The sequence below is a fragment of the Thunnus thynnus genome, chromosome 17, assembly GCF_963924715.1.
Source record: "Thunnus thynnus chromosome 17, fThuThy2.1, whole genome shotgun sequence".
Taxonomy (NCBI): Eukaryota; Metazoa; Chordata; class Actinopteri; order Scombriformes; family Scombridae; genus Thunnus; species Thunnus thynnus.
This window is the reverse complement of record NC_089533.1, coordinates 30201249-30224138: the sequence shown is the minus strand read 5'-3', so window position 1 is coordinate 30224138 and position 22890 is coordinate 30201249. Positions and strand designations below refer to the sequence as shown.

General features: G+C 38.6%; 1 protein-coding gene across 2 annotated transcripts in view; it reads right to left on the bottom strand.

Annotated features, from left to right (window-relative positions):
• abat (4-aminobutyrate aminotransferase) overlaps positions 1-22890 on the bottom strand; it is a 65309-nt gene that overhangs the window by 20693 nt on the left and 21726 nt on the right. For both annotated transcript variants that reach the window (XR_010924285.1, XM_067571103.1), the window contains exons 5-12: positions 19908-20025; positions 15373-15422; positions 14438-14518; positions 14125-14217; positions 13491-13553; positions 13319-13382; positions 11745-11893; positions 4990-5127 (exon numbers count right to left, since the gene is read on the bottom strand). Coding sequence is in view for 1 of the 2 variants with exons in the window: in XM_067571103.1 (XP_067427204.1) it covers positions 4990-5127; positions 11745-11893; positions 13319-13382; positions 13491-13553; positions 14125-14217; positions 14438-14518; positions 15373-15422; positions 19908-20025 (756 nt within the window). In the remaining variant the exon portion in view is untranslated. The remainder of the gene's footprint in view (positions 1-4989; positions 5128-11744; positions 11894-13318; positions 13383-13490; positions 13554-14124; positions 14218-14437; positions 14519-15372; positions 15423-19907; positions 20026-22890) is intronic.

Genomic DNA, 22890 nt, shown 5'->3' with positions numbered 1-22890 from the left:
CTAGTGGACCACATGTTTCAAGACTCCAAGAAACCTGAGTCCTGGGTTGTTTGCACCTAAAGTGTGTAACTCCACTCATGGATCCAGGTTAACAAAACCAGAGAACACCCTCTTCTCCCTCTCTTTCCCCTCACAACTGCTGCAGGAGCAGCAGCTCTCTGCTTTTTCTCCTCACGGTTGCTGCTGGAGCAGCTCTCTGCTCTCTTGTGTGGCCTGCACATAGCAGACACACACAGAACTCTTTTTATTTACGGCAGAAGACGCGAGAGCCTGCCTAAGACTCAGCAACTGAAGTTATCTAGTTCCAGCAGCTACCACACAAGTCTGCTGGCTGATTTAACAAGTACAGGAGCTACGAAACAGAGTTAGCTTACCGCTAACTCTACACAAAGGAGTGACCTGGGCCCTCTAAATTGCACGACTGGAGTGCTGTCTCCCCAGCAACGCCTACATCTTTCAGCTTTGGAGCCGAACCCCTCTCAGCCTGTCTCTTCCATGGATTCACCAGCTTAGAAGCAGAACACCACAAAGCATCTCTTTCTTCATGGACTGGTAACAACTGGGCATAGTCTAGCAACATATAGTGAAGCATAGCACGGCTAAGCAAGAATGTTTAACTTAATAAATGTACTGTACATGTGTGGATTTGATTGGTTATTCATTGAACTATTGTTGCGATGTCCTTGTTGTTCATAGTCAGGTAATAGCATAGCCACACTGCTAGGTTAATGTTAGCATGCTTCACACATGTTACATCCAGTAACTAGACCTTGCATGCAACTAACCTCTTCCTAACCCGGCATCTTTAGCCTACACCAATTGGCCTTGAATAGAGAACCACACAGTTAAGAGGCTTAAAACCCAGTTTTGCAAACTTTGGTTCAAGCAGCATATGTGGTTCAAGACACCACATGGTCACCACACGGCCATATTGTCTGCATGCCATGTGCTCAGTCACCAGGTGACTTCAGCCATCTTGCCATTGTCTTCCACACACATACACGCACACACTTGTATATAAGTACACCTAGCTAGATCAATATTGAGTGTTTTGCTCTTTTACCTTCTTGTTAAATAAATGCTTTTGGATATGCCTGTTGTCTGTTTTAATGTTGCACAAGAATGAGTTTTGCCAACCTCTGCTCAGCAAAGAACTCCAAAATCCTTCAACCTTAACTAGTTATTGATATGGTAATTTTGTTTATAGTTATTAAGTTAATTGTTAAACAAAGTTCAAAACTGAGTAGTACACTTTGAGATTGAATTGGCTATCTTTTTCCCTGACTCCAGGGTGGTGCCCTGTTATTATTAATTCTTATTAATAATTTTATTGATTTTAATAATTAATAACTATCATTAATTATTGCTGATAGCCAAACTTGTAGCCAAGGCCCAACACAGATAACACTGCTGGTTTGAATGTTCATGATAATGTGGACCTATAATTAATCTTTGATATTAAGTGAAATCAAATGTGTGAGAGGATTATTATAGCCTACAATCTTCAATTCACCACCTCACCATCTGTGTCGTCGATTTCCCCTGTCTCCAAAATGTTCGTATGCATGAGTCAGAGTTTACGTACAGGTGTGTACATTGTCCAGTCAAGTTTATAGTTTATAGATCACAACTTTTGTGTGGGAGGTGGTGTACGCCTCTTTCAGGCCCCGTTTTGTGCGTACGCAACAGTTATAAATGAGACCTCAGGTCTTTTTCCTGATGAAAAACGGGTTTTGACAGGCATGCTCTGTGGTACGATAAACGGCCTTGCAGGACAGTCCTAGGCAACAGTGGATCCAGGATTCCAGTGGCTCAAGGGTAGAAGCTCCTCTTAAGCCCCTCAGCACTGGCCCAGTGCACTTAAAACCTCCTCTTGACCACAGCTGGGCGAAAAGGCCGCCATCCGGGTGGTTTGGATCCCCAGAAGACCAATGTGGCCAGGACCGCAGCCGGTGTTTAATCCCTCCATGTTTACTGTTGTTTCCTTCGATGTTGAGATGGATGTAGAAGTGGTCTTGCTTGTCCATGTGGTTGGGATCGCTGCTAGTGTTTATCCTCTCCACCTTTTCTTCAATGTTTACTCTGATGTTTACATTTGAAAACCTCTACTGGCCAGGTAGCAGAGTCGGCAGGAGGGTGAGCTGACCATTTCCATGTCCGGATGAGTGATTCGTAGTCATATGTTATCATTGTCCAAAAATGTCTAATATTATTCATAAAAAGTTCACAGAAGTGCACAAATTTAGCAGAGCTGACAGAGAAGTGATTGGATAGGTTGGTGTCTTCTAGAGTCCAAGGTGCATAGAGAGGCTCCAGCATGCGTGGGTTACATTACTGGCAAGGATCCTATAAGTTTCCTTCTTGTTTTCATAAATTAACTCTTCTATTAGCTTCTTTAGTGCTGTATCTCCTTTGGAATATTGGCAACAGCAGGTAGCAGTTAGCAGTTGACAGCTAGCTAGTTGTTTTGATTTGAAAAATATATCCAAAGATTATATTTTCTCTTTGTTCTTGCTGATCAATGCTATTACTTCTTCTTAGAGTCCTTTCTCAAGATTACTGAAGGTTATTTTGCAAAATGTTCCACTTTTTTTAGGTCCAAATTTGAGATGTAATCAGGAGCTAACTCCCAGTGCAGCCACTCCTCCGGAATTTTCATCATCTGGATCCAGTTATTACTCTCAGGGCTGTACAGTATGAGCATTTCACTTGTATATGTGTACGAATGTTATTTGAATGTTATGAAAATTATTTGGGTGCACCAGTGCAACTCCGATTGATTCACTCCGGAAATAACAAATCTGTTATCAAATCTCTCCTCTCTCTTTATTGACAAAAATCAGTAGGGATGCATGATATTATTGGCATGTCATTGGTATCGACCGATAAAAGCTCTAAAATGAAATATTGGCATCGGCCCAAAATGAACATTTCTGCAGATTATGGCCGATTTGTTGCCTTCTCCTCCGCCGCCTGACTGTGCTTCCCTCCATGGACTGTTTCACCCTGACGGTCCCAGTGCTTCCTTCACAGGCTCCACTTCACTCAGCTGCCTGTCAGACCAGCTGCTTCTTCCCACTTTATGCTTTGTGGTGTTCTTCCTGCGGAGGAAGCACCGGATCATCAGGGAGAAACAGTCCCTGGAGGAGCTGCTATGTTCGCTACACAGATAGGAAACACCTTGGCTGACAGGATGTACCCATATGTTTGGAGAAAAAAAATAAAACTTCTTCTTTTTGGTTTATAACAGTGGTTGGCAATCAGTGTATTATGCATTACCACCACCTTCTGCTCTGGAGTGTGGACCAGAGATTAAATCCTACACATTAATCCTGTCTGTCTAATAAACTCAAAGCAAACTCTACTGCTCCACCCACTTGGCACGCTTAAAATAACAGTGAAACATTGCGCCATTGACTTTAGACCAGCTTTTTGTTGGTCAATAGCGCAATCGCTCTCTGCTGCTTCAAGATAGCAATGCGCCAACAATGCGCCTGACCACACCTTACTTTTAGACCAACACGCCCATGGGTGCTCTGATGGGCGCAAGTGACATTGCTATTTTAACAATGTGGGCGCTGGACGAGAAAATGACAATTGCGTCAGTCTTAAAATAGCTAAGAGACTTGCACTGCGCTTAGCACTGCTCTGTGCCGGGCGTGAGATAGGGCCCAATAAGTTTAGCATTGTCAGTAGTAGTAATTAGAAAATATTAATACAACAGTGTGTCATCAAAGCAGCACTGTACTGTGACAGAAATAAAGAGGGAATGCTTTGATATGAGGTTGGATGCTTAAAAAACATCTTACTAAGACAAAGTGTGGGAGGCGGTCAAGGGATGAGATAGTCACAGAGATATTAGAGGAGAGAATATTATAGCCTACAGTAGGTGATGTTACACTGTCAGCAGCAACACAAGATGAAATTAGACAGAGAGCTGCAGAGAGACACGAAGCAGCTGTCACAGTGAGAGAAGTTTGCTGCGCCAGAATATAAAAATCATAAAAATCTAAAAAACCTTTCAGTATATTGACATCATTGATGATGATAATATGTTTGTTTTAGTTATATATTTTATCTGAGTTGATTTGATATCATATTTAAACTCCAAATTCATTCAGATGAACTCAAACAAGTATTTTCCTCTTGTGAAGAAAGGCAGAGAGATTTTTTCAGGACTCATAAAACAGGTCTGGACCACTTTAAAATTCTGTTAATGCTTAAAGAGAAAATTGATGAATGCCACAAATGTTCTTAAATCACTCATACGTGCCTCTTAAGAATGAATCTGTTTGTTACAAGTTGCATGAGGCCCAATGTTTTGCAAGTCACAAGTAAGTCAAGGCCAACAAGTCCAAAATGTTGTTTTGAGACTTAAGTCATTATTCATCCCTCACCAAATTATAACCATTTTAAATTCTTTATCATTATTACAATTAAATTTACAGAAATAATGAATATTTGTTTTGAAAAAATGTTTTTTAAAATAATTTTTAAGTAGCTAACAAAAAACAATTAAAGGATTTGGCTGGCCAAACCAACAATGAACAACTATTAACAAGTATTGTGTCCATCCAAAGCCTGATATATCTTATTCCTCTGTGCTGTAGACCTCTGTTGTTGTCCAAAAAAAATTAAAAATATGTCAGTGAGTTACGCCGCTGCACTGGGTGACTGGTGTTCCTTTGTCCCTGAAGTCCCTGAAGACCCTGAAAACGTAACTTGTTTAGAAATGGCCCCACAGAGTAAAAATAGTGAGGTGTGTTCTGGTGGGCAACGTTCTGAATTTTAAGGTGAGTGTATCACCTGAACATGTCGTTTTAAAAATTTTAAGAATTTAAAAAATGGGGATGCTTGATACATGTCATATTACCACAGTAGTGACTAGGGCTAGATAAATGGGTATACCTTCCAAGTTGATGCAACTCAAGATGAGTGTAACATGCTCAGGCCTTTTGAAGGATCTGCTGCCATAGTGATAACTGTTACCTTGCGTGCAATGTTGCGAAGGCTTCTAAAGAAGTCTGGGGAGGCGTGGTTATCTCCGCCTTCAGCCTGGATGGGTTCAATCACAATTCCTGCCACAGGCTTTCCCTTCTGCCTCCACTTCACTATCAGATCCTCCACCTTGAAATACACATACATACATACACACACACACACACACACACACACACACACACACACACACACACAGAATTTTATTAATCTCATTTGTTTATTATACAAGATATACCATTTACCAACACTCAAATATCTTAATACATGAAAATGTGATGTGCATAATGCATACTGGCAATCCCTCATGTGTGATCAAATTGAAATGTTCTGTTGAAATGTTGAAAATAAATGTGGAACATTAAAATTACATTTGGGGGGGCTGTGGCTCAGGAGGTAGAGCGGGTCGTCTACTAATCGGAAGATCGGCGGTTCGATTCCCGGCTCCTCCAGTCCACATGCCGATGTGTCCTTGGGCAAGACACTTAACCCCAAATTGCTCCTGATGGCTGTGCCATCAGTGTATGAATGTGTGTGAATGCTTAGCTTCCTCTGATGGGCAGGTTGGGACCTTGCATGGTAGCCCCTGTACCCATTCAGCGTATGAATGTGTGTGAATGGGTGAATGTGATCCGTAGTGTAAAAAGCGCTTTGAGTGGTCGGAAGACTAGAAAGGCACTATACAAGTACAGTCCATTTACCATTTACCATTTATCACGACAAGTACCTTCTAAAGTAAAATCTCTGCATATTATTGTAAACTGTGTACTTTAGGATTTGTAACTGTTGGCCTGATAAACGTAATACTTGGAATACATTTATTGATACTCCTTTATTGATACATTTGAAACAGGTAGATTAATTGATAATTAAAATAAATGCCTGCATACACACTCTGAAAGATGGAGATGCCTGTGAGAATTGGATTTGAATACTGTCTTAGAGTCTTGTTGGCAGTGTTATGTGACCTATATGAAGACCAATTCTACTGAACTGCAACAATACTGCAGAGGCCATTAAAACTGGAGTAAAAAGACAAAAAACCCTGGTGCTGTGTTCAAGTTGGCAGCTTTGTGTATGGAACAATCCACAATGAATCATGTGGTTGCTGAAAAATAACACAAAACACAAGAGTGCCTTGTTTTTGGCCGTGCTCTTGTCAAATAATATATGAATTATTAAAAGATTATAAAACACAAATGTATGTTTACCCTCAAAGAAATGGGCTATTTTCCCAGCACAACTTTGGTAACTGGAGTATTTGAATCATAAAACGAATATACAAAAGTTAATTATTTGAGATATAAATGAAACAACTCAAAATATTGTGACACAAAATTGCTGCTCCTGTTCCTGTCTTTATTTAACAAATGTCCAGATAAAATCCACACAACTAACACACTTTGTTGACTTGTTAAGTCAAAATGTTCAGATGTAGACAAAGTAGGATGAAGCCTTCAAATGTCAGTTTGAAAAATAAAATGGGCTACCCTGACATCACTCCTACATATTACTAGTTTTAGAATTTGTATGGTTGTATCTTCACAGGCCGAGGGGTCTGGGTATCATCAGATAATCTGTAATTCATTTGTAATTTAAAAAAAACAAAAATTTATTAAAAATTTGTTTAAAAACCTAGAGCAGAAATCTGTTCTTGGTTTTGAAACAAATAACAGATTTACTGTATTAGAATCAAATAACAAAAAACCCATCAAACACAGCCCGGTTTTGGTTTTTGCCAATTCCTTTTATCTTTATTCCTTTTTGGATTGAAGAATGAACAGGTCTGCGGATGGTCTGGGTATCATCAGATGATCCGAAATCCATTTCTAATTCAAAAACCAAAAAACGGTAAATCTGTTATTTGATTCAAAACCAAAAACGGAAAACCGTTTTTGCCAGTTCGTTTTATTGTTATTCCTTTTTGGATTGAAGAATGAACAGGTCTGCGGACATTCAGTCGTTGTGTTTGAAACCAAAAATGGAAGTCACATGGCTTATTCCTTTTTTCATTATAAACCAAAAACAAAAAATGAAATCACATGATCTATTCATTTTTTGTTTCCAAACAAAAAAACAGAAAATTATGCAAGCACAGGCTCTAATAAAATAAACAAATATGCCTACATATAAAGACATTATTTTGTTGTTTTCATTTAGACATGATATGTATCACTTAGTTGCGTAGTGTGAATTAATAGCCTAATTAATTACACATGTGGAAATACCCTGTGTCATCCTTCCCAAACAGCGTTACCTGAAGTGACAAGCAGCGGTCCCCACGCATTACCAAATTGTTGTTAACCATTTCACATACAGATGTCACTCATTTCAATGCCCCGTTGACAGTGATGGGGGTGAATTAAGTTATCCAGGTGTAGCTGCAGTGCACACCACCAGGTGGCACACATGAGCAGTTGAGATGCAGCATCTGTCTGTCTCTCATGCTTAGCAAGCAGAAGCAGCTGGGGAACAGACAAACCCCGAGAAGCTGTTTGAGAATTAGCAGCACTGTTATATTTTCTGTTGGACCTGTGCAGTATACTAACACATTAAACACTTAATTTCATAAAGGACATTTATATTATGATATTTAAACCAACCATCCGTCAACACAGTTTAGACCTTATATTATGAAACATGGATTTAAACTTTTAGCTTCTGAAGTGTTTTATTTAGACAGCTCTGATGGAGCTCTGGATTTATCAGGAGGATGGCTGCTTTACTCCAAACAATTTCACTGTATGAACCTGGACTGTGTGTATGAACTTTCGGATGTGTAGAAGAACACAGAACATTAATTAACATTAGATCCAGATAATTAATGAAGTTAGGCTGTGGTGTCTCATGCATAAATGCACACAGTGTCTCTCAATGGGGAGATGCACTTATTGTTTTTGCTGCGGTCGCATCTCTGCAGGTATTAAATAAACTCAAACATATTTTGAGGAGGGGGTGTTTAATAGTCAGCACCCCCCGCACCTCCAACTGAAATCATGTTCTCATGGATATGGGTTCTTGCCGATTTATGCACCATTTATGAACCATTTTCCAAATTTGTATATAATTCCCTGCACAACCCAAAATGGAAAATCAACCATCACAGTGGTATACTTTTCTTGATAGAATACAGTGTAAGGATGCAGTTTTCGGGTTTTTGTGAGCTGATCGGTACTGGAGCAACAATGGCTATAGATTAGAATAAACCATTGATAGCAACCACCATAGCAATGATAGAAAGCCTGCAAGAATCACAATAATAACTGACAAACTAAACATCATTCACTGAACAAAGATAAAAAAATTAATTAAAATAAATAAATAAATAAATAAATAATAATAACAATAATAATAATAATAATAATGAAATAAAATAGAATTAAAATTAAATTGAAATTTTTAAATCTGTTTACAGAATGGCATACTAATAGTTTTGAAATGGGATATAAAAGTTTAAATTAAATATTGACTGTACAAAGGAAAAATGAGTTGTGCTATGGACAAAGAAATTAAGTGTATGAAATATATGAAGGTGAGAAGAGTGACAACAACATAAATAATTAATAATAATAATTGTTTTTTTTAATAATCAGCGATAAGTAACGTGCATTCATTGTTTCATGTTAGTGTCATACAGTGAGTATTAGTGTGTGTTTATTTGTTCTATGTATATTATCTAGCTCACACTTTCGTATACATTTCTGTTTGAGTATGAAAGGCATGAGGATACTTGTGGGCAACGTTCAGTTCTCTAAAGCGGTGGATTGGCTGCTTCTTCAGTTGGCAGTTATCAGCCACCTCATCCTTTATATTTTTCATTTATTCTTTCAGGTGGGTAAAAGTCACAAAGCACTTCACATCTTATTAGTAGTGTACTCTTACTAATGTAGTTGTAATGTCTGTGCTGAACCGCACCATGTTTAGTTTGATTACATCGTTTCAGTGAGGCTATGTTAGCTGTAGTAAGATATGACAAGTGACAGCATCCTGGTTAAGGTCATTGACAGAATGGTTGTTGGTGTTGATAGTTGTTTTGGTTTAGAAATGTCATATTGTAGTTTTATTGTTCATTGTTAATATGTAGATTCCGCTAAACTAACATTAGCTACTGAACCGGCATCCGTTGCCATGGCAACAGTAAACATTGATGTTGAACACAGCTATTCATAAAACAGAATGAATACAAATGCAAAATGTAAGTGTACCTACTTCTGATCTAACCCACACAGTCTATGGCCCTGTTTACATATTAACATGCGTCTCCACATGTGTCTTGAGTGAGCACTTGTGATCGGATCTCAGGTCCCCGCTCTATATGCAAATAAACACGTACATCATTACCGTTTGCAAAGACACATTCGTTCATTTTCGGTTTTCAGTTTGTTGGACAACAGGATAAAGAAATATACAATGCATTGTGTGCCCCCTCAGGAAAATCAAATGCCCGTCCTATGTATTTGCTCTAGCACCGCGTCTGAACATACATACATATATATTTATATATATATATATATATATATAACAAATATAGTTATATGCAGTGATCTCCACGCATATAATTCTATTCTAAATCCTAAATCCTATTTAGAGATGCTGTGCGCATTTATGCAGGAGGTACGGTAGCATAACTTCAGTGATTATTTAAATCTCTGACACACCGACAGCATCAGTCAGGATCTAATGTTAATTAATGTTCTGTGTTCTTCTACACATCCAATAGGTCAGCTGTTAAACACACACAGTCTACGTTCATAGTTAAAATGTATCCTGCACCCTACTTTCACTCCCCCAGCCCGCAACGTCAATGTTTACTGTTGCCATGGCAACAGATGCCGGTTCAGTAGCTAATGTTAGTTTAGTGGAATCTACATATTAACAATGAACAATAAAACTACAATGACATTTCTTAACCAAAACAACTATCAACACTGACAGTCATTCTATCAAAGACCTTATAAACCAAATAAAAACTGAGTTCACAAATGCCTGTTGGAAAGTTGTAAATGTTAGGAAGATATTCACAAATGCTTTTCATTTATTTGCAAATCAATTTAATACACAGATATTTTTTTTATTTGTGGAATTTGTTTGTGTATTTGCAGATCCGTTTTATATTTGCAAAATACTTTTGTGAGTTTACAAATCTTTTTTTGTATTTGTGGAAGGTGTTTATATTTACAGACTACACATTTATACACAGATTGTCGATCTGTTCACACAAATCAATATGAAACAAATCTATCTCCATACATCACTGTTGACGCGACATTGAAATGAGTGACATCTGTATGTGAAATCAGTGTTTCCCCTATATTCATTCAGCAGCGGTGCACTGCCATTGCAAGATTATGAGTGCCGCTGCTAAAATTTCAGACGTCCATTAATATCAACGGGCTACTAATGATTTTCACTCACACTGTCCGAGCACAATAACGCCCTACGTTATTGTGGATTTTTTTAGTCTTCCTCACTCTCTTCGTTCTTCAAAGGACATCTATGTGAAAGGTACAAGAGTAGCATAGCTCCTTGAGGAATGAGGCAGCACGTCTGTGTGTAAATGTGCTTGTTTAGTTGCGCAAGTGCAGAGGGCAAGCGGCAGAAGCATGACGTGAACGCGAGTGGAGCAGAGGAAAGGTTTAGCAGTAAATTGTCAATCTGGCAGTAATTGTACAGTACAGGCTGTGTGTCAGTTAATAAATGCTGCAGCTCTTCAAGACAAAGACGATACTCATCTATCGAAGGGGGTTAGCCCCGAAGTTAGCGACAACGCGTTAGTTTAACTTGACCAGGCTCACTTAAGGTGGACTGACTTTTAAGGTGGACCAGCAATTCTCATTTTAGTGTCAATCTCAGACGCTCTTTAACAGAGAATGGAGAAATGTCTGGCTGATGAGTCTCTGTCTGTGAGTTTTTCATATGGCCTCACATATGACAACCCCCCTTCCTGTCTGTCCACTGCCCTACTTAGAAATGAAAAAAGGAATTAGCAAAAACCAAAATTGCACAGTCTTTTGAAATTGGTTTTCTTGTTTATCGTTTGGGGAAAAAAAGGAAATAGATCACGTGATTTTGTTTTTGGTTTATAATGAAAAAAGAAAAAACTACGTGACTTCCGTTTTTGGTTTCAAACTCAACAACGAATTGGCTGAATGTCCGCAGACCTATTCATTGTTCAATCTAAAAAGGAATAACGATAAAGCAAATTGGCAAAAACCAAAAACGGGTCGTTTTTGATTGTTTTTTTTTTTTTGTTATTTGATTCTGACACCAAAAACGGTTTTCCATTTTTTGTTTTGAAACAAATAATGGATTTACCATTTTTTCATTTTGAAGTACAAACGAATTACAGATTATCTGATGATACCTAGACCCTGAAGAAAGGAACTGGTCAGATGTCGAGGTTTCTAGAGGCTGCAATTAGTTTGAATCTGTTTTTCTTTAAGTATTTATCACAGCTGTGTAATTATCTGAAAATACTGCACATCTCTTGGCTATAGTTTAAATAACAATAGCTAGATTACTAGGAATGGATGAAATACTGTATGTACTAATGTTACTCATGGTGTACTATTTTTTCCAGATTTTACTTTTGTTGTTTCTTTTTTTACTTCTGTTTTTTGGGGGGGGCAATTGCAAGAGGGGGGTGAAAACATGAGTTATATGAAAAATAATGAGTTGTATGTATAATGTGAGCTGTACTTCATGAGTGTATACATACACGTCTCCTCTCCACACACACAGCCTACCTCCTCCAAACAGCGAGCCTCTTCCTGTGCATTCTCTCTGGTAAACTCTTCTAGTGGGTACTGCAGCCTGGGGAACGGGGCGATCGGCCAATCAAATGAGGGCACATCGAGCTTATGGATTGCTTTGGAGTGTGTCGTTGCCAAGCAACCTTAACAAAGCAAAGCGACTGTGTTAGATATGAATCTACAGTGTCACCATAATAATTCTTTGAAATCTTTGAATTGTAATGGTTGCTCACTGTGCAGTGTTTCAGATATCTATGTATGTATGAGTATAAATGTATGTATGTGTATGTTGTATGTATGTTTATCCCCCAGCAGTAGCTTTTTGACTGTAAATTGACTGTAAAGCTACAACTCTTCAACCTGTTGTTCTATCCAATGAATCCACTCATGATCATCTGTTTCATTCTGTCTATTCACCTAATCTTTGGCATTACCAAAGACCATCTGTTATCATCTTTGTGACACTGAGCCTGGGTCATTAGGGAAAGAACTGTTTTCTTTGGGGAACAGTCAGTGTGGACCTCTTCCCAACTATTAGAAAACTGTCACATGCTTTTCAAGGGAATGTCTTTGGTCATCAAAATTAGAAGAATAATTTGTGCACAGGGTCAGGACAATATAGCCAAGAATGGGCCTCATGCAAAAATATTTTAATATTTTTTTTATCCTAAAACTCTCTTACTTTCTTCTATGAGGTTTACCCATATGAGTGTTCCAAGTCGGATTCAACAAACTCTCTTAACTGCCTGAACTTGTCGTAAATCACTTGTTTCAGCCTGATGAATGTCACCTGTTCATGAGGAGGTGTGCATTCATGAGATGGGATCACAATAAGCATAATCCTGTCCTTAAAATTGCCATATAGGGTTCAATGTTCCACTCCATTTGTGGGCGAGTTTAATTCCCAAAAAAGTTAAGTGTAAAAGTTAAGAGTAAAAACACTGCATATTCAAGTCCTGCTTTCAGAAATCAGCAGACAAAAACATTAAAAAATTTAGTACCGTCAGTCAGTAGTAGGAGACCCAAAACAATTAGAAAACATTAATCCAGCTGCCAACAATGTGTCATCAGAGCAGCTCTGCGCTGTGACAGTAACAAAGAGGGAATGATATGATATGAAGTTGGATGCTTAAAAAACATCTTTCTAAAGAGATATTAGAGGAAAGAATATTATAGTCTACAGGTGATGTTACAGTGTCAGCAGCAACACAAGATGATACTAGACAGAGACCTGCAGAGAGACATGAGGCAACTGTTGCAGTGAGAGAAGTTTCCTAGAAACTACTGAAATGTAGAAGTTGCTGCAAAGTTCTTACAATGCCATAATCCCCTTTCACACAAGGTATCTTGCTTCATCTATCTGTTCAAGTGATAGCTTTTGGGCTTTCAAACAGAAGTCTCATATCATGAAAATGCTCCATACTGGGTCTATTCAATCATGACAGGACTTTTATGGAGAGAGCTGCTTTGCTCACTTGATAGTTGCAATCAGGCATGGGAGAGGCAGCAGTAAGGTAGCACTGCTGGAGAACAGCGGTTGAGTTGAGTTATTGAAGTATTTAACTTACCCAAAGTTCTTCCATGGAATGCTCCCATGAAAGATAAAATACTGAGGTCTGGGCAACCTGGGCCCTAAGATGGAAAGACAGAGAAAGAGAAACAAAGAAACATAGAAAAAGATGCCAATAGCTGGAAATACCAAAATGTTATGGTAAGGAGTGAGGATTTTTTTTCACCCACCTGGTTTATCATGCAGGAGCTGAGGTCTTCTTCAGATGCTGTTGTGTGGCCTCGCTCTTTGTTCTACAGCAAAACCAAACACACAGAGATAAAGCTAAATTTACGTTTGGTTATTGAGATCATATTTCATTCTTATTTCATCAAATATTTGTTTTGAGAACAGACAACAACATATTTACAAAACAAAGACATGTTACAGGGATTAGGCCTGCATGAAGGAAAATACACACAAGCTTCTGGTGTGGTGGCATCAAAATGAAAGACAAGAAACTAAAAGTTTCAGTTGAGTGTTCCCTTATTTATTTATTTTGTGTGGGGTTATCTCATTTTGAGCTTGAAGATTACATTTTTTATCAGTACTATCAAGTTGCATTATGGTAACGGTGGGATCCATCATTTTTAGAGCTTCACCTAGGGACTTAAAGTCAGGACATCTTGTACTTTGCTACACTGAAGTTGACCACTCCTTTTTAAAATCTCTCACAAGTCACTGTCCTTCAGGAAGTGCCATTTAATAGATTACTGACTTCTTTATGCTGTTAACTGTGTTTTTTAACTATCCTCTTCTACCACATTCGTTTAGACCATGTTAACCAGGTAACAGTTACCATAGTCTGTATGTGTACTCACTCACCCTATACCAGATAAACATGGCTTTGTAAGCATTCTCGTTGGAGCAAGAGCCACAGGCCATCGTCTGAACACGAGTCAGTCCACTGGGAGCCACCTGACAGGAGGAATGATACAGGTAGGAAGGGGGACCAAGAGGAAAGACAGGTTGTAGTGCTACTGTTCATCTACATAAGATGCATATAAAATGATATGCAATTTCAGTGCAAATAAAAGCAACAATAATAACACCATTTTCACAGCAGTATTTTGAATTCTGACTGGTAAATTTTATGTGAATGTGTTTGTGTGCGTGATAATGCGTATAAGTAACTAACTGAAAGAAGACTTTCAGTGAGTTTGTCTGGAAAGTTCTCAGGTGGCAAGATTCCCAGGGCAGGTCGGTTCACAAATGTACTCTAAAAGACAGAAAGAGACAGAAAAAGACAGAAAACACAAAAAATGAATGAATACACACACAATTTACTGTTTTGGTAAACGAAGCACAACTGAAACTTTGCTGTGTATGCATTACATCAGTTAGAATTTCCAAATAAAGTACAAATAAAGCTCCTAAAAATGTACAAGGCCAAATGTTTTTTATATTGTAACAATGTTTTTATTTGTGTTAACACTGTACTAGATGAGTGACTCCTGAAATACCTGTATTCTACTCTATTCTATTACACCACTATACTGTGTATGGGATAATCAATGAGGGCTGTGCAGTTATCAAAGACAATGCATGTTCTAAGGAAGATCCTAATAATCTATTTCCAAGTTCTAAGCCTCCATGTCATGCATTATTTTTGAATTAACCACGTGTTAGAGTGGATTATTCCATTTACACCACAGTTGGTTATTTGTTAATATTTTGGGTCAAATCCTCTCTTTGCTTATTCTTTCAAGGAATAAACACTGCTTCACTACTACAACAGTAGTAGAAGAAGTGTTAACAGTAGCATTTTAATTAAGAAACATGATGTTATGTCAGAACCATGTTTATCTTCATACACCCACAGCCCAAACTGAGTCCACTATTGTAGTTGAGCTTTGTCTATTCAGGAAATCTCATTGAAATCAAGATTTCTTTTGCAAAAAAGACCCAAGAACAGGTTACACAGGTAGAATCACAATAAGACAGTCCATTCACATCACAATTGCAAAACATCATACACATCTAACTGAAGTTTGTGAAGACTGGACTAGTGTATAATATATCATTCAATAAGATACAATACCGTTACATACTCTTGTCTTGAAGAGGACCTACCAGATTATTGGGATTGGCCATTAGTTTGAGGAGAGCAGGGTGGTTGTAGCCTGAGGGAGGACAGAATAGGAGTGGGGAAATATGGAAATATAAAAAATTTAACCGAACAAATGGAAACCGTCACCAGAGAAAACAAAGTAATGAAAGAAACAATCTTTGACCTAGAAACTTGAAGCATGCGCTCATCTTTTGAGGCATTCCTGAAACTGCACCCGACAACCAGGAGACAAAGATTAAAGACTTCATGAAAACTCACCGTAAACTCACTGGCAATTAATTTGGCATAAGATATTGCCTATATTAATTAGAGATACACCGATTGAATGTCACTGATCTAAAATGGCTGGTTTTCAGCTGATTGGCCATCGGTGACTGGCAGATCTGTCTCATATATCCAGATTTTTGCCAGTCAAATTTTCCACACATAGTCGCACTGTGGCTCACATCACGCACACAGTGGCAGCTGCGGCACAGTGTACCCACACACACACAAAACATGCATATTGCACACTCAGTACACAGACAGCCACAGCCACACACGCAGACACAACATGAAAGTCACAGACACAGCGTGACAGCCACAGCCACACACACACACAACATGCACGTCGCACACACAGCGCATAGACAGTACAGACACACACACACACAGACACACACACACAAAATGCACGTCACGCACACAGGGCACAGACAGTACAGCTATAAACACACATGTCGTTGGTGTGGAAGTTCTTGTGAGTGAAGAAGACACAAAGCTCACATTTTGTAATACCTTTAAGTCCAAAATTTAAAAAATATATTATTTAATTAAAAAAAACAGAAGTCAGAATCAGCCAAGAAAATTGCAATCAGTGCATAAAGAACTGTAGTTCAATCATTACATTCAAGGCCAAATTAAAAAATCTACTAAAGACCAATCAGCTGTGTGACCACTGAGTCCAAACTCCATTTATGGTCTTCTCATTAGCGCAGGTAGTCTTGCTTTTAATTTGACAAGTTAACATTATTAATTTCTAATTTACATTGTGGGTGTATGTGATGTGCTGTTGTGCGTAGCTTTACATTTTGTATTTTGTATGGTGTGTTCTGTGTGTTTTTTGCTTTGTACTGTTTGTTGTTCTGCTGTTGTATGTTTTGATTGTGGGGGACTGTGGATGCAAATTAGCTTTGAGCTAACGCCAGTGCAGTGCATCTTTAATATTTAAAAACTTCACACTGTCCCAATCAATAAATCAAATCAAAATGAATATTTATATGAAATGGTAACAGCTGTCATTTTTGTTTAATGTAGACCTTTTTTATTTGTATGTCAGCTCTTTAAGCATGCCAGAGTGGAGCACCGGAGGCCATCTTGGAACTCAACTCAGACTCAACCTTGATGACTCAGACTCGGACTCAGGTAAAGAGGACTCGACTCAGATTTGACTCTGACTCTTCTTTGGCAACTCAGACTCAAACACCGGGGACTTGAGACTCCACTCGGACTCGAGATTTAGTGACTTGACTACAACGCTGGAGCACACACACTCAGACTGTCGCTCCACATACAGAAAAGCACAAACACACATACCCCAACTTTACATCTCTTTATCTCCATTGCTTACCTCTCTCCCATCCCTCTTGCTCTTTCTTCTCTCTTCTTCTTTTTCTTTTGCTCACTCCTTCAACTTATGTCCTCACACCAATTCACCTTTGTATTATGTCTGTGCAATTATGTGTTATTGTACTGTATTTGCTTAACTAAAAAAAGATGTTATATTGTCAATGAGAAGTACCCACGTTCATAAGTTATTCTACACAGAATGGGGCCAAACAATGCCCCTTAGCAGTGGAATAATCACAATATGTCATGGCAAGTCATGAGATATTCTTAAACATATATGTCAGGGGCACATGGATGGCACAAGTTTATGATTACTTATATTTATTCAAATCAAGAATAATACTATAAAGACCTGGATGACCTGCAATTTTCTGCTACTGAACTCAGACAAAACTGAAGTTATTATGCTTGGACTTAAACACCCTAGAAACACATTATCTCATGATTTAGCTAATCTAGATGGCATTACCCTGGCCTCCAGCTCCACCACAAGGAATCTGGGAGTTCTTCTTTTTTTTGTTTTGATATGTCCTTTAACTCCCACATAAAACTAATTTCAAGGCCTGCCTTTTTTAACTAACATAATATTGCAAAAATCAGGCACATCCTGTCTCAACAAGATACAGGAAAAATAGTCTATGCATTTGTTACTTCTAGGCTGGATTATTGCAACTCATTATTATCAGGCGCCCTAACAAGTCTCTAAAGACTCTCCAGCTGGTCCAGAATGCAGCTGCACGTGTGCTGACTAAAACTAGAAAAAGTGATCATATTTCCCCCATCTTAGCTTCGCTGCATTGGCTTCCAGTAAAATCAAGAATAGAATTTAAAATCCTTCTCCTCACATACAAAGCCCTTAACGGTCAGGCGCCATTATATCTTAAAGAGCTCATAGTAACCTATTTCCCCACTAGGGCACTGCGCTCCCAAAAGCAGGCTTACTGGTGGTTCCTACAGTCGCCAAAAGTAGAATGGGAGGCAGAGCTTTCAGCTATCAGGCTCCTCCCCTGTGGAACCATCTTCCAGATTCGGTCCGGGGGGCAGACACATTCTCTACATTTAAGAGTAGGCTTAAAACTTTCCTTTTTGATAAAGCTTATAGTTAGGGCCAACCAGACTCGCCTTGGACCAGCCCTTACTACTGGGGGACTTCCATTGATGCACTGAGCTCCTCTCTCCTCTTCTCCATCTGTATGTATTCTTTTACCATTAATGCTTATTACTAACTTGACTTCTTCCCCCAGTTCTTTGTGCTTTCTCATCCGCAGGAAACTCCATGGACCATGCTGATGTGTTGCCGTCCTACTTCTGTCCTTCTCCGGCTGTTGCTGTTGCTGCTAGTCATGTATCTATTGTTGTTGTTGTTGCTGTTCTGCTTCTCTGTGCCCGCCCCCCCACCCCCCACCCCTCTTCTCTCTCTCGCAGATGGCCGCCTACCCAGAGCCGGGTTCTGCTTGAGGTTTCTTCCCAATAAAGGGGAGTTTTTCCTTACTGCTGTTGCAATGCGGCTACTGTCACAGATAATGTCACCTGGAGGCTAGGACATTGTTAGATTACATAAATAACAAAACTGTGACACACAAACTGTACAGATTACTTTTGTTTCTCTAAGGATCCATCAGGCAACTTATTAAAGTGAAACTTTCTGCCTAAAACTCCATCCTTGTCATTGTCCATCTTTCGGTTTGGTGGTACCAGGCAGCAAACTTCATCACATGTCACATTGTCAGCCGCCACAGGAAGTAAACAAAACGCATCTGCATTAATTGCATTCATTTTTTAAACATGTTTAATATTTTAAATTAATCACAAAAATTAACATGTTAATTTTGACGGCACTAATTAATTCCAAAACCAAAACATTCAAGAACCCAGCTATAGTTTATCTTTCTCCAAGGCATTGCTGAATAAGTAAGCAGTCGGTTGCAAAACCAATCTACACAACCAACAGTCAGACCTTCTGCCATGATCTGGTTGAAGACCTGATAAGACTGTGAAATGCTTGACACGCTTGTTACCCTGTCACAGCCATTCTTTAAGAAGTCTCATCCAACTGATGATTGAGAATGATGATGAAAATCTGCAGATATTGTGTCCATACCAATACTTTATCCAAGACACAGCTGCCCAGTGCAAACTCAAGCTACAACCTGAAAATGAGATAATATACATTTTTGTGCTAAAGATGCTAAATATACATAGTAAGAATAATTATATTAGTTATAAAAATGTGATTACATATGTATCTAGCAATTGAAAATAACGGGTATAGCCTAAATTTAGCATGCCGGCTTATTCTCTCAAGCTACTTAATCCTAATACTGTATGTACTGGTTCAAAATATTTTGCTGATCAGTTTAAATTATTGATATTACATGATTGGAGTTATTGGGACTACATAAACAATCAATCCACTTGTGATGGGACAGTCATGTTAGAGACTGGGGTTTCTTCTGTCACAAACTATCTTTGGCTGATTACAGACACTGGCCACAGAGAGCAAACAAACCAGACAACAGCAAAAGAAAAGTTTAATTTTGGCCTGTGACCTAGTTACTTAGCGACAGCTAAGTTAATTAGTGACAGCTGATATGACCTGCCACCAGTGACATCTGTTGTTCCATTATTTTAAAATATCCCCAAATCGGGAATACCAATCCTTAGGATCAGTTTGGACATTCCTATTTATAACTGTTAAAGAATTAAACCTGTGATAGATTTGATAATCAAATTGAATAATAATGTGCCAAGTAAATATATAAAGAAAATGTACGAACAGTCCCTGTAAGGGATAGGTAAAATAAAGAACTGATCAATCCAGTAAGGTTGAGTGATATTATAATATATAGCATAGCATGAGACCATGGATTTAATCCATATTGGCAACTCTTACAATACAGGTATCTGTGTTTGGATCATTGCTACTAACCAATTGGAATGGAGGAGATCTGAGTGTAGATGTCCAGCATGCGGTTGCCATCCACATCCACCAGGTAGTTCCCCCTGCTCTCTTCATAGTTACAGAAGAAGTTGATTGCACCAACATTCTGGGGAGAGATATGTTCTGCATTACAACCAACATAGAGTGGAATTCAATCCGCTGTACTAACGTGGCAGCAAACACACAAATAATTAATGCACCTGCCATGTGACACACAAATAATCTCAAGGCCAAAATTTTGGTGAATTGGTTACCCAGAGACATTGTTTGCTTAGCCAACCACTTTAAGGATAAATGACGACATTTATGAATGCCCAAATGTCTTGATGATACATGTTAAAGCATAAAATAATAAATAAAAAGAATAATAAGGCCTATAGATGATAATAAGAATAAAGAAAATTGTTCAGCAAGAGTGGCTCGAAGTGTGTGACTCGAGGCTAACGTATTCCAACGGGGAATGCTAAAGGAAAGCTAATTCAACTTCTCTAAAAAAATTATCTTTTTAATTTACATAATAATATTATTCGACATCCACCCTTAATCACAAAGCCATGTTATGCCTTACTGTTGACAAGTTTTGTTGCTGCAGAGATATCTGGTCCAGTGTTGTTTTGGTGGTTAAGTCACCAGCGTGTTTGACAGTTAAAGAGCCCAGATAAAGCTGTGGATTGTGGGCGCGTCTTCATGGGTGCAGCGGTATTGAACTCTGGTGAAGAGGAATCAAGCCATTTCAGGCAGGCTGCTCTCAAAGAGTCTTTAGGCCGGCTTAACTCCCAGTTTGCAGTACTGCTCTAAGAAAGCAGGTAGAGATCCAGTTTCAAACGTCACTACCTGCCTCCAATCAATATTTCAGTTTGAATGAAGAATTTAGACTTCGGCTGGCTTCATAATCTTAGCTGAATGCCGAATAAGGCTTAATCTGTCTACACTCAAATCTTCAGTTTACTTCAAAATAAAATACTGTATCGCTGGGTATAAGTTACTGTTTATGTGTGTTGTTTTGCAGTGTTTTTATTGAGGGAGGTGTCCACCGTAGTGGGTAATTGGCTGAGAACTAGTTCCAGGGAGGGAAAAAGGGGTTGTGTGTTTAAGTTGCTACATTAGGCACCAGTTCAACTGAGGCTAGAGAGAAGAGATGCAGGACATGTTTATGAAGAGCTAGTTAATGAGAAATACAAGTTCACAGACTCAGAGGGTTAGCTGCCTTGTTTTGTTGTTTTACTGGGGACACCTCAACCTTGGGTTAGCTGGAATAAATGTGGGCTCTCTTGAGCTATCAAATGGCAATGTCGCCTCTTCGTCATACTACATTTCGTTATACAATCTTGTGTTGTAAAAAGATAATAAATGAATCTTCAATCTTGATAATTAATAAGTAGTATGTTGTTGAAATCACTATGATATCACTACAGATCACTTACTTTTTCAGAGATTGGTGATCTCATAGAAACCTCATACCTAAACTGTGCCAATGAGGTCTCTTTCACTTGCTGTGTGCATCTTGGAGGGCAGTACAAGGATCAGGCATAATGAGCAGCTGTCTTAGTAAATCAGGCACTGAATACATACTGCGCACATCTGGGCAATTTAAGCTAGGGACACACCTAAAGACTAGCTTAAATGTACAAGACTAGACAGACTACACATAAAGATTGTCTCCACCAACTGGCACCGATGTGCGTAGTCTTTGATAGTCAGTCAGGAAGGAGCACAAACCTTACGACTTTTACTAATACATCCATTGTTGAATGCAGTGCAGTTTGTGCTGAAATGGCTAAGAAAGAAAGAAAAAAAAGAAAGAAAGTGCAGATCTTTGATTTGTAGACACTCAGTCTATTTACAGCTCAATCAGCTTTTCTCTCCGTTGTCTCCCTTGCTTTGACACTAGTAATGTCATTGGTTGCAGATGTCAGTCGCAAATATCAAAAAAATCTTTATAACAACAGCTGGCAGCAACTGGATCTCAGGATGTAAGATTAGTCTCTTTACACACACGGAACAATGTGATCTTCCAGCTGTCAACACCGACTGACCCAGAATGGAACAGACCTGCTCCAACTTTCCCAGTTGCCATGCTGAAATTAATTTATGATCAGCTCAACAGTCGTCACGTGTGTCCATGACTTAAATTTTTATTAGTAAATCTGGTCCTCAGTCTTTAAGAGTAGTTACAGTTCTTAAGTTTTTTTTTTTGATCAACAACTGCTGGGTGCAATTGCTGCCTACAGCATCTGATAAGAGATTAGTAGTACAGATGTAAATGATTAACTGATGATTAATCATCTTCATCAAGAATTTGATAAATCAAGAATATAACCAATGTTTGTCAGAGATTCCAAACCTGCTAAACCCTGACTTTATAGTAACTATTTACACTCGTGGATATTTTCCTAGATATTTCCACATAGGCATGAGAGAGCACACAGTTGAAGCACCCCAAATAACAATCAGTCTGACAAAACACTCAGTACAGAGTGACAAACGAGAGACATCCACAGAGTGAAACAGACGAAAAAATAGGGGGAGTTAACAGATAATTAGAATAGTTATAACTAGAATTAAGATTCATCAATTTAAGATTCATTCAATCAAGATATGAGTGGAAAGCATTGTTTTTGCATCTGCATTCATAACCTTTTTTTGTCTCAAATGATGCTTAACCATGTCATGTGATATGCTACTTCAGTACACATTACCAGCAAATATTACTGGGACCACAGAAAATACCGAAAATTGCAGATGAATATTTAATATCCAGGAATTCACATCAAAGACACTACCACTGACTATCCCTGTAACAAATTCGCCACCATTTCACACATTGACCATACACGGTCCAGTCATATACTAGGTTTTGACCTAGTCTTGTTGTGTTTTGAGATGGTCACTTTGTCGGCAATCATAAAGTCATAATTTCTTGCCATAGGTGCTTTCCATTTGGCTAAAGTGTTTCCTTGCTTCACTCACT